Source organism: Crinia signifera, chromosome 1 (assembly GCF_055691185.1).
Source record: "Crinia signifera chromosome 1, ASM5569118v1, whole genome shotgun sequence".
Taxonomy (NCBI): domain Eukaryota; kingdom Metazoa; phylum Chordata; class Amphibia; order Anura; family Myobatrachidae; genus Crinia; species Crinia signifera.
Window position 1 is genome coordinate 84,534,142 of NC_139217.1, and position 12,849 is coordinate 84,546,990.

At 44.3% G+C, this 12,849-nt stretch overlaps 1 protein-coding gene across 1 annotated transcript in view; it reads right to left on the reverse strand.

Moving 5' to 3' along the window:
* Positions 1-12,849, reverse strand: part of UFSP2 (UFM1 specific peptidase 2) — a 28,110-nt gene that overhangs the window by 12,091 nt on the left and 3,170 nt on the right. The window contains exons 3-8 of the mRNA XM_083168886.1: positions 9,419-9,602; positions 9,278-9,338; positions 5,494-5,651; positions 4,008-4,200; positions 2,655-2,801; positions 797-961 (exon numbers count right to left, since the gene is read on the reverse strand). Coding sequence (XP_083025012.1) covers positions 797-961; positions 2,655-2,801; positions 4,008-4,200; positions 5,494-5,651; positions 9,278-9,338; positions 9,419-9,602 — 908 coding nt within the window. The remainder of the gene's footprint in view (positions 1-796; positions 962-2,654; positions 2,802-4,007; positions 4,201-5,493; positions 5,652-9,277; positions 9,339-9,418; positions 9,603-12,849) is intronic.

Consider the following 12,849-nt stretch of genomic DNA (forward strand, 5'->3'; position numbering starts at 1 on the left):
TTAATGGTTATCAAACTTACTTGAATGATGGCAGGTTACAGTATAAGTGACAACCCTAGGCCAAAAGTTGATACATTAGGAAAAGCGTTAAATTAATTCAATTGTGCTGGTCACCCTTAGAATCAGTAATGTGGTGGTGTACAAATAAGCATCTGATTGCCCACATTGTTTAGCATTGGCAGCCACTTGCACTGGTTTGTCCTCTCACTTTGACTATAAAATATTTTATTTGGTTCTGGACCCACCAACCTGAGGCACCCCTGCAAGAGCCTCGAGGCAGGGTGCCTATGCACACAGTTTTAGAACCACTGCGTTAAATCACCATACACAATAGGCAATATAGTATAAGATATCCGCCCCCCCAAAAAGAATATATTCACTAGCCGCCAATCCCGTTGTCAGCAATGATTGGCTAATGAGTATGGGGGCTTTACTTCCATTCTTAATCCTACACGTTCTCTATGCAAGCTACATGAATGAGTATGGGTCAAATGTAGGAGCCTGCACGATGCAGTGAATGCTCTACATTGTACAGCAGCATTTTATTTTTTGCTCATTTTCTCAATTCCTATAATGGGCATGTTTCTGTGCAAAAATATGTAAAAAACGGCGAGATTACAACTAGCTGAACTTTCCTCCATTTAATCACTGGATTGTGATAAACGATAAAATTAATTAAATATTTAAATTAAATTAATGGTCCCTTCTCAACACCATGGAAGTTATTCAGCATGTACAGTATCTACACATTTAGCAGCAGTAAGTATTCAGTAGGATGATTGGTAATAAATCATACCTGCTGAATCTCTCTGTGTGTTGGAACGGGTTTATCAGTATATCCTTGATAATTAAACCAGGAACAGATGGTCTGAAGGGAACGGTAGGCACAGCCCCAGCCATTGTCATCCATGCGGTCCTGCATATAATGATGGTAACTATATATTCCCTGCACCAATGAGATCTGTAGATAAAACAGCATTAATTAACCAATCTTACTCACATGGTATAGTGTGGGTTGATTTAACGACATTTAAGATGTAAAACGTTTAAAAGGATCATAGAGATACAGGTTGAGTATAATTTATCCAAAATGCTCGGGACCATAAGAATTTTGGACAACGGATTATTCCGTATTTCAGAATATTTTTATATTTCAATGAGGTATCTTGCATTTATATTGTATAAACACATGAAATACACAAAAAATATATATTTTATTTGTGCATAAAACAAGGTTTCAAAACATGAATGTAAATGCGAAGTAATCCTTTTCTTGCACATATTTAGTGCCAGTTACATATTATGTCCTCAGCAGTTCTGTTACAGATGTAACCTGTAGTGCCAGTTACATATTATGTCCTCAGCAGTTCTGTTACAGATGTAACCTGTAGTGCCAGTTACATATTATGTCCTCAGCAGTTCCGTTACAGATGTAACCTGTAGTGCCAGTTACATATCATGTCCTCAGCAGTTCTGTTACAGATGTAACCTGTAGTGCCAGTTACATATTATGTCCTCAGCAGTTCTGTTAGAGATGTAACCTGTAGTGCCAGTTACATATTATGTCCTAAGCAGTTCTGTTACAGATGTAACCTGTAGTGCTTTTTTTTTTTTTTTTCACTTTCTGAAATGTATGGTTGTCGGGAAAATTTGGATAAGGGATACTCAATCTGCACTTTTTATATGATTGCAAGTAATCTACTTGGACAGTAATATGTGTGTATTCAATTATATACCTGAATTACTTCAAATTTCCATTCTCCAGTCCCAACATGCCATTTAGTACTCCCTATCTAAAAATATCTGTTTAGGATAACACCACAAGTAATGGGAGGGTACTGGGCAGTACAGAAGCAGAAATCTGAATGAACCCATAGATTCCTGCACAAAACATGTGTTACCCATAGGTTTGCCGCACAAGGGTTACCCATAGGTTTGTAGCATAAAGAAAAAGACTAAATACATGATTTTTGTCTTACCTGTTAAATCCGTTTTTCTGAAGCCAGGATAGAACACTGGAATACTGGAGTTAACTTCTTGAGTGCAGAGGGAGATGCTCCTCCCCTATACCCAGACTGCCCCAGGCCAGCTCAGTTCAGTTACTCAACAAGCCAAGCACAGGAAAGGAGAAAGCAGAAAAACACATCCATAACCAAAACTGGACAGGCATTCACATTGTGACAGAATGAAATCCAATTAACCTTCCAGCAGATTGGAGCGCTAGTGGTGGGTTGTCCAGTGTTCCATCATGGCTTCAGAAAAACAGGTTCTCAATTGCCTTAATAAAATAAAGGTGTACTTTTATTGTGTGAATTTACTGATTTTGCTATATTGCTAGAAAAAGTTACTTTCATTCTGGAGAATACATGAGACTACATTTTAAGGACTTACCACATCCTGCCTATACAGAATTATTTCTACAGATGTGATACACTCCGCTATGCATTGACTGGAATGGGAGCTGGCTAGCATTTCCATGCAGAATGGCATGCCCTGTCTCTATGTGTTCCCACTATAGTACACTGCAACAGCATCGCAGGACATATGTGTACACAGTGCTCATAAATAATTAAGCAGCTGCTTTGGTAGGTGTTACTTATACTGAGTGATTGTACAGAAATCTATAGTTGTGTTACAGTAACACCAGTACTCACTGTGCCTCCCTCTAGAGGAGGATGGTTCAGATGTGCATGTGGGTTACGCAGATATCCATCCTTGTATTGCTCATCTGGGAAATGATAGGCATTGGCTCTTCTGAAATACGGCCTGTCCAATGGCAGATTAAACTGCTCATGTAACATCTACAATAGGCAAACAGAAATAGGTGAGTTCACATGGACATACTGGTCATGAGGGTAAGCTCACCCTACAGAAACAGGAAATTATACTTCCTTATCTCCAGCTTATACTCAAGTTTTTATCACTTAACTGACTAATATGTTTTCCAAAAACCACCTCAAAATTTAAATTTTTAATGATTGAATTAGGGTAAGAACATTTAAAACCATATATACCACACAATTTTATTTAAAAAAATAAAAATTATTTAAATTTTTAAAAAAAACAACAATTTAAACATCTATAGCAAATATTCAGTGCAGTGCAGCATAGCAGGCACTGGGAGAGGGAATCAGGGAATCTATGGGGGCAGCTGCTGGGAGATTCTATTCCAACAGCCACAGAGTGGGAGGTTCTGACTGATCGCATCAGAGGAGACCATGGGGCAGATGGGGCAGATGGGGCAGATGTATTAAGCGGTTATAAAGTGAAAGGTGATAACGAAGCATCCAGTCCTAAACTGTCATTTTTCAAATCCAGCCTGTAACTTGACAATTAGGATCTGATTGGCTGGTGCGTTATTACCTTCAACATGATCACTTTTCATCTGATCACTGCATCTGATGCGACCACACCAGGCAAATGGTTTAAACAAGAAATATAGAAATATTGTCTAGCTAGCTCAGTTCCAACACTTACAATATGTTGAAAAGTAGAAAACAATCCATACATGGACAATTTAGGAGGCACAATTGCCAATATACTCTCAAGATGGCTCCCAATTTCATAGGCTAGCTACATGAAAAGTTATAGAAGCCGTCAAGAAAATCTATTTGAAAAATCTTGAAATAGACGTAAAAAAACCCATAAATTGTTGTTACTTTTATTTGTAATTATGTTTCTACTAGGGTGGCCAAACCTTGGATCGGTGGGATCCCGGGATTTGGCTCCAAGATCGCTGGGATTTCAATCCTGGGATTGGGAGTTTCCTATCCTAGGTTTTCAGGATTCGACTGCGTCTAATACCGGGCACTTGCTCAGACGCTGCCCGGCTGTTCCCGACCCAGAATGTGGATTTGCGCTGCATGACGTGATATCAGAGGTCACACTGCGCAGGCCACACCCCCACACACATCTACCACTCGTTCCGCTACCGCCGCCTGACCATTCGCTCATATCTGCCAGTTTAAACATTTTCCAAAGAATACAGATCATAGCACATGTTTTACCTTTCTGTTCTCTTGCAGCTGAGTCTCTGCAACTCCTGCTGGATAAATGACAGTGACAAGGCCTCTCCCTTCTGGTAACATAAAGTGTAATGGTTCTGCCAAGCAAATTGATGTTCCCTTCATATATTTCAGCATGCACTTCTCCATGTCTGCCACTTGGGACTTTATTCCACTAACAATCATCTCACATACTCTGTGCGGGATGTGAAAGAGACAAAAATAATAGTGTAAAGTACTTACAGATAAATGGACTGTTCATTCACTGAAACACATGTGTATGGCAATTCAACAGTTTTAGTGTGCCCATTCACGCCATATTGCCAGTCACTTTAGCTGGGGTGATATGCAATTGGGTACTTGTTTCCTAGCACGGCGCCACCGATGTCAATTGTATGACATTGGGTCGGAAAAATCAGTCGCATCAATCCGACCAAATCGCATGCGATGCGACCCGATTTTTCATTGTACAGCCACCCTGATGGCTGATTACAATGTTAAATGCCCCCCCAGACCCGGTTTTTAATTGTATACCCACCTTGATGGGTAATTACTATGTCAAATGCCCCCCCATTGTTAACGCCACACCACGATCAACGGCAACCCAAATCGTGGAGAGCCCAGCTAGCCCGCGAGGGGTGGCGGTACGCGTCCTCCGACCTTTTCATAACCCCATTATCCACGTCGGCGTGGAGTTCATTTTATATAGTGTGGCGAGCGCAGCGAGCCACGCAGGGGAAGCGCACTACTTCACATGTATTCCGCGTCCGCTCGCCACGCTTCGGGCTCGGTGGCTCGCCACACTATATAAAATCAACTCCACGCCGGCATGGATAGTGGGGGTATGAAAAGGTCGGAGGATGCGTAACGCCACCCCTCGCGGGCTCGCTGCGCTCACCACGCTTCGGGTTGATGTTTATCGTGGCGTTACGTTAACAATGGGGGAGGGGGGGGCATTTTACCTAATAATTAACCATCATGGTGGGTATACAATGAAAAATCGGGTCTGGGGGGCCATTTAACATTGGGTACAATGTAAGAATCGGGTCGGTCGCATCGCATCGCATGCCATTATAATGGCATGCAATGCGACCGATTTTTAAATTGTACAGGAACGTCTAAAAACCCCAAAAATCGTGTCGGTCGGGTCTGATCGGTTCCCATCGCATACCTTAAGTTATGGTATGCGATGGGACCCGACGGGCGCCGTGCTAGGAAACAAGTACCTGCAATTGTTTTTGGTGCCAGGAGCCCATTTCTTTTTCTATGGTAGCAGAGATATAGACCGGGATTAGCGTCACACATTTCTACTCACCCCGTCAGAAGGCAATGAGCCAGCGGTATTGTTGCCCAAGCAAAGTAACAACTGAACTGATTTGTCAGACACAGGGTGCTCCAAAAAACAAATATCCCCCCGCCAAAAGAATGTTGCCTTAAAAAAACTCCCAAAAACTCACACACAGAAATTCTCTGTCTTCAGGATACAGACCTGCCCCATTTCTCTTCCGCAGAAGCAGTCACCACAGTATCCACAGGCAGGGTTATGCTCACACGATGCTGACTCTGTGTGTTGAAGGTAATCACTGGAGAGACTGCTTTAGAAGAGGTGGACATCTCAAACAGGAGGCTGAGGTTTACAATTTGCTGCTGAAATTATACCGAAAAATGTATTTGAATTGACTGATGCATGATAAATTTCAGTAGAAAAATATAATGAGCAATTATAAAATATTGCAATAATTAGCAGCAACAAATATGTCCCAAAACACTGTTTGAAAGGACTCAAGTGGCCAAAACAACACAAATTTCAAGAGCCACTTTTAAGGGCCATGAAAAGATGTAAAATTAACTTTAATAGTGTGATTCTCAACAGAAGAACCACAAATGGTGGCATAAAGGCCCATACACACACTACGATGTCTTCTTAATGATGATGAACGACCCCATTATAAATCACCTCCTGAACAACCCAGAACGACTTTGTTCAGGGTCGTTTAGGAGGTGAATCTCAACATCATCTCATGTTTATGCTGTGAATGATGGACGACTACCAATGCTGTACGTACCCGCGGGTCGTTAAAGACCATAGCCATCGTCCGTGTATGCAGGTCAATTTGGCTATGGTCATGAACATTGTTTGTTTTTTCAATAGAAAAAGGTTCTGCATCGTTTGTGGTCGTTTGTCAGCCGTCGTGCACCAGTGATCACCTGCAATGCTGAGGTCGTTCATTTTCACTTCAAGGGTGAAAATGAACAATGGTAGTTAACGATGTGACACATCGTTGTGTGTGTATGGACCTTAAGACTGTTTATGAGGAGCTCGGACCTGCAAACTCAGCAAGAAAACAAAATGAGCAAACCCTGGTTTTGTTTTTTAAAATTACTCAAGCGTGCATCTTGTCCACCTTCAAATCATTATCTCATTTTCAAAATGTCTTTGATGGGAAAACAAATATGGCTGCCAGAAGGGAGAGACTGGGAATACAATCCACCCCTGGAACGGTTTCTGTGCACATACTGACAAAGCACACCCCATCTAAATATGTTGTTTGAGCAGACCTTGAGGTAGCAAGACCAGCCCAATAGTCCTCTTGGAATTTGCCATTTGGCCATGACTGCCAGCATCACATACAGGGCTGTGCTACACCCATGTAAAGTAGGGAACGTGGCCATACAAGTTACAAAAGTAAAGAGTGGATAAAATGTATTTGTTGTGCCACATAGGGGAAATGTTATGCACCTCTGAGCCAGGGGTAGATAAAGGGGGATGGTTGCTATCAGTGCAACTGCTCTCCCCAAATATGCAGGTGCAGGCAGAGGAAACTGCTACACTCAGTGGCAGCAGCTTTCCCTGGCCCCCTGCTGCTACTGAAATGTCAGAGCAGGTAAGGCAGACGCAGATCCCTGCCATGTCCCTTTCCAAACCTGCTAATTCAGGGGTGGCCGGACTTTTGTAACCCGGGATCTACTTTTTGTACACTTACTTACCGGTGATCTACCAGCATTTCCTCATGTGCAAAAAACATTCCCTTCCCAGTGCAATATGCCCCTTACACATAATGCCACAGAGAATAGGCCAAAATTCGCATTAGGACACAGGTTTTGAGCAAAAATTTAACATTAGAACACAGAGAATGAGCTGAAATTCACATCCTGACACACGGAATGAGCCGAAAATTCACATTCTGACACAGGGAATGTGCCCAAAAATTCACATTCTGACACAGGGAATGTGCCCGAAAATTCACATCCTGACACAGGGAATGTGCCCGAAATTCACATCCTGACGCAGGGAATGTGCCCGAAATTCACATCCTGACACACAGAATGTGCCCGAAATTCACATCCTGACACACAGAATGTGCCCAAAATTCACATCCTGACACACGGAATGTGCCCAAAATTCACATCCTGACACAGGGAATGAGCCAAAATTCACATTCTGATACAGGGAATGTGCCCCAAATTCCCATCCTGACACAGGGAATGTGCCAGAAATTCACAATCTGCACACATTTGGGCACTCCTGGACTGATAAGGGGCACATGGGTGTACCAATGGCATTATACGGAGCACATTTGGCACCCCTGGCTGATAGGGGACACATGGGGGCCACCTCCCCCCAAATTACAGCAGAATAACCATTTTTTAAAATATGGGGGACATAAAACAATAACCAAGAGTCCCTGTTCTCCTCTTCTCCAACACCCCACCCTACAGTGGCGTAGCTATAGCTCCGCAGCCCCTGCGGTGGCGGGGAGGCGCAGGGAACATTTGGGCGCCAGGGGTCTGCGGGGCTATAGTTACCCGCTGCTGTCATGCCTGCCGTCATGGTCCAGTGTCTCTCCGTCTCCCGGCGCCAGCGGGCAGCTCCTGCTGCTATAATGAAAACTGTCACTTAGTAAATGGCTGCTCCATACTGCAGACAGTTTTCTGTCTGCAGTATGGGGGCAGCCATTTTCTAAGAGTCAGTTTTCATTATAACAGCAGGAGCCGGTGACGGGACCGTGACCGCAGATTCGGCCGGGCAGGCAGGTACGGGCATGGGGGTGGGGCGCGCCGAGGGGAGGGAGAGGGCAAGGGGAGGGGGGCGCCGACAATTTTGCAGCGGGGGGGGGGGCGAATAAAAGGTAGTTACGCCACTGCCACCCTACCCTATCCCATGCCACCATAAATTAATTAGGCACCTTAGAGAAAATCCTTGGCTTGTTTGGGGTCCTCAGGCTATAGAACCCCCCTCATCAACATGAAACAACATTCAATTTGCTGTGTTTGCATTTCAGTTATTTATTCACATTGTCTAACACCCTTATGTTTATGCCATAAACATAAGGGTGTCAGACAATGTCAATAAATAACTGAAAACTTTATCCCATGCAATCATAGATTAAGCAGCCCCTGCATGTGGCGACACTCGATGTAATTCTCCTCTCCATAACTCTCTCACCCCCCCCTTCCTCCCCTACAGCACACGTCAGGAGCTGAATTATTACAGAGTGCAGGAGCGCTTCGTAACTTACTAGCAGCTGAAGCAGCTGAAGACTCTGGAGACGCTCTGCCCGCACTGCACACTCTGCCTGCTCCCGCCTTCTTCTGCGTTCTCAGTCATGCACTGAGCCGGTGCGCGGTGACGTCATCCGTGCACCCGCGCAGTGCACCACTGGGAACGCTGAAGCCCTGAGAGGCTTCAGCCAGCAGACTATTTTAACGCGGACGGAATATAAAACTATAACTACAGATCGCGATCTACCGACGGAAGGACCGCGATCGACTGGTAGATCGCGATCGACCTTCTGGCCACCTCTGTGCTAATTCGTACCGGTACCCCCACAACCCTTACCTCTTGGCAACAGTGCTCACACTCAGGCACACAGCAGCATGTCATGTGATGGAATAGGTGAGAGAAGATTGGGTTTTGAGTTGACATACTACATCTTGAGCCATATGACTATAGTTACAATGGTAATCACAAGACACTGCGGAAACTCTGCATATTGTAAGAACAAACCAACTAGGGAAAAATGTTAAATTACAAAAACTGTTCTTATAGTCATCCATAGCTCTGTATTAGAAACAAGTTATTTCACATTGCATCACTGCTTTAATTGATTGGACTTGTAAAACCCAGAGAGAGCCGATGGTGATATTATATTACAAATTGTAGAGGTTTTATTACATCAGCACATGACTCAAAATAGTTAAAATATTTTAAAATCAAACAAAAAGGATTCTGCTTCAAGTAAAAAACAAAAGCTTCCTAGTGAGGAACATACCACTTGTAACTTTTTCTCCTTCTTTTTAGACTTTTTGTGCATTGCACTGTCATCATCAGATCTGAAAAAAATAAGAATCACGTTTAAGATGTGACATTTTAACAAGATACCTTTTTTACAATTAAGAAATGTTTTCCTTACTGCACAAAGCTTAAGAGATCTTTGCAGGGAGAGTCAACCGTGAGCTCAGTGGGTAATGAGCTGACTCCGGTGTTGGGCCATATAAACAATGAGTTGTGGCAGACACTGAACACCAGGGATTCCGACTGAAGCTTTGTAATGAGATCATGCAGTTCTTTTACCAGTGCCTTTTTAGTGGTGGCCTCTACATAATAAAGAGAAGAGGGGGAAAAAAACAAGAGAGTTATTAGTCTGATATTTCCTGAAGCCTAATGAATGTCTAAAATAAAAAGCCAAAGTAAAAGGAGTGCAATAGGCATTGTTGGGGTTTCAGAACTTGATGGTCCTTTCACTATGAAAATTAGATTTATGTTCTTACCTGTTAAATCTCTTTCTTCAAAATTCATCGGAGACATAGGACTTGACACTGGGTATAGGCTGGGTGTAGCATTGGGCACCAAACAGTTAAAACATTTGCCTCTGGGCAGCCCAGACTTCTCCTCCCACTATACCCCACCCCAAGCCCAAGCAGCCAGTTAAGTTAGCAAGCCCAAGGTAGGAGCGAGAGGAGGAAGGAAGACCAGGAAACACACAGGTCCAAACATATAAAAGAGAGTGAAACTAAAGAGAGCCTATGGATCTCGAAGAAAGAGATTTAACAGGTAAGAACATAAATCTCATTTTATTCTTCACTCCATAGGAGACACGGGCTAGACGCTGGAATGTCCTATAGCAATACCCCTAAGGGTGGGGACTTACCAGAGCTGCGTTATTAACCATCTGCCCGAAGGCCGAGTCCTCAGAAGCAAAAGTATCAAAACGCATAAATGTGAAGAAACATATAGGCAGGCGACCATGTTGCAGCCTTGCAGAACAAGTACTATTTAATCTGGTGGCATGTTCTCACACCTTAGTCGTGACCTAAAGATCAGAAGCTAAATAAATATGGCGAATGGTCAAACGGAGCCATTGGGCCAGAGTCTGTGTGGACATTGGCCACCCTCGCTTGTGAAAGCCCTAGAACCACAGAGGACCTGCACCCCGCCCAAAGAGGCCTCGCCAGGAGATGACTTAGGATCCCGGAAGGGCGGACCTACAATCTCCTGGTTGATGTGAAAAAGAGAGACCACCTTGGGAAGGTGATCCGGCCACGTCCAAAAGGACTGCCCAATCAGGATGGAAAAATCAAAAAAGGGAGAAGAGCATGACAGTGCCCTAAGCCAGATATTATCTGGGCTGACGCAATAGCTAGAAGTGAAACAGTGTTCCTGGTCAGCAATGAAAAATCCACTGAAGACAATGGCCCGAAAGGTGGAATTTGAAGAGTCTGAAGGACTCCCATGGAATCACCGGAGCAACAAACGGGTCTGTATGTGAAGGACTCCCTGCAAAAGGGTGCGAATGTCAGGCAAGAATGCCAGCTTTCGTGGAAAGAGGATTGAAAGAGCCGATACCTGTATCTTCAGAGAGAGGAAAGATGCAAGCCTGTGTCTAGACCGGTTTGCAGAAAAGAAAGGAGTCAGTAGAGCTTAAAGCACCTTTGTTGGATGGCTTACAGGCAATCAACATAGTTGTGAATGACCCTAGATGAAATTCCTTTTGCTCTCAACAGGGATGTCTCAAGGCCAACCCTGTCAAGCAGTCAGAAGAGGTCCAGAAGTGTAGACACAAGAATTTGGAAAGAATCTCCCACTAAAGCGGACGAGAGTGCCATGGATGTATACCTCCCAGTCTGAGGTGGAAACCAATGACCCCAGAATTTGCACGCATGAGTGGATGGACACTCTTTCAGCTCCAGAATCCTTGGTCATGCCCTAAAGGATCCGAAGCTTGCCCTCCAGCAAGAAGACCCGCTGAAACAGAGAATCCAAAAAGGCCCACAAATGGAGTATCCCCCGAGATGGCACCACCAATGACTTGGACCAATAGAAATGATCCAGCCCTGAGCTCGTAAAAGGGCCACTACCAGATGAAAATGAATTGCAAGGACCTCCGGGGACTGGGCCATGATGAGTAGGTCATCCCAATATGGTACTATTCTGACTCCCCCACATCTGAGATGAGCCATTTATAATAGCCCTGAAAAGACAAGAGGGGCTATGGAGAGAACAAAAGGAAGCCCCTAGTGATCCCCCAGAAAGCAAAGCTATAAAAACGCTGATGTTCCAGCCAAATGGATACATGTAGAGAGGCGTCCTGGATGTCCAGAGAGGCCCTGAAACCCCCTTGTTCCAGCAATAAATTATAGATTAAGATATGCCATGCAGAAATTTTTATTCAAAGTTTCCTGTTCAGGGACCTGAGGTTGTGGATTGAATGAAACTCCCCACTGATAAAAATAGGTATAGAAATCTCTGCCCCCCTGCCTCTTAGGCATGGGAAGGATGACTTCGGAACCCAAGAGAAACTGAATGGAGTCTTGTAGAGTTTGTGGTTTTGTCAGATCTGTAGGTAAGCCAGCAGTCGACATCAGAAGGTGAGGGTGTAGCCTCTGGAAATCGCGCGGTCTCCTGTATAATGTAAAGTCTCCAGTGCAATCCTGGAATCAGAGACCACCTGGCAGGAACAGAGCCAGAGGGCTCTCCTAGCAAAAATAGAAGAAGTCTAAGATGCCAAAATGCAAGCATCATGGGTAGCCTCCCTCAAACGTGAAGCAGCCAATTGTGCATGGGTGACTAGAGGCAGCAGCTCCTCTCTAGGGGTTCCTCTTGATAAGCCTCTCAATAGGGCTTCCACCCATTCAACAAAAGACTTTAACCACCCAGACCGATTCCAAAGCCTGTCTCACAATGGCTCCAGTGATTTGGAGAGAGAATTAGATTTGGGTGGGGTTTTACTTCAAAGTGAGATCTATAGTGCAGTGTAGAAATAAAGCAGCCAGTATTATTCCTGAAACAAAATAAACTTACCCAAATCTAACTCTCTCTGCACATGTTACATCTGCCCCCCTGCAGTGCACATGGGGTTTGTCCATTTGAGAAGGTATTTGCCTTTGCGAGTGAACCAGAATAAGGGTCAAAAGCTGTTCCAGTTGATCCGACTTGGGAAACTGAACTAGGAACGGTTTGAGGACAGGTGCCATAGATTTCAGTGGCAGTTTGTCCTCATTAGTCAGGACATTTCTCACAGCCCTGATGAATGCCTCAACATTCAGACAAGATGGAGTGTCGCCCTGGGTTGAAGAATTCTCTATGCTAAAGGAAACTGATACCGTCTGCCCCTTGTCTGACTCTGAAACCGACTTAGAAGCAGAAACGGAATGGGAGGTGGAACTACCTCTCCCCAACAAACTTCTTATGGAACCCTCCCTATTTCTGCTAAGAAACCTGCACGGCAGTAGAAAGAGCACTGACCCATGGAAGTTCCAATGTGGGTGGTACCAGATCAGCCTGCACGGGTGCAGCAGGCTGGGTTGCAGAGGTAGACCGTGAAGGAGCAGTGGCAGCTAGGAG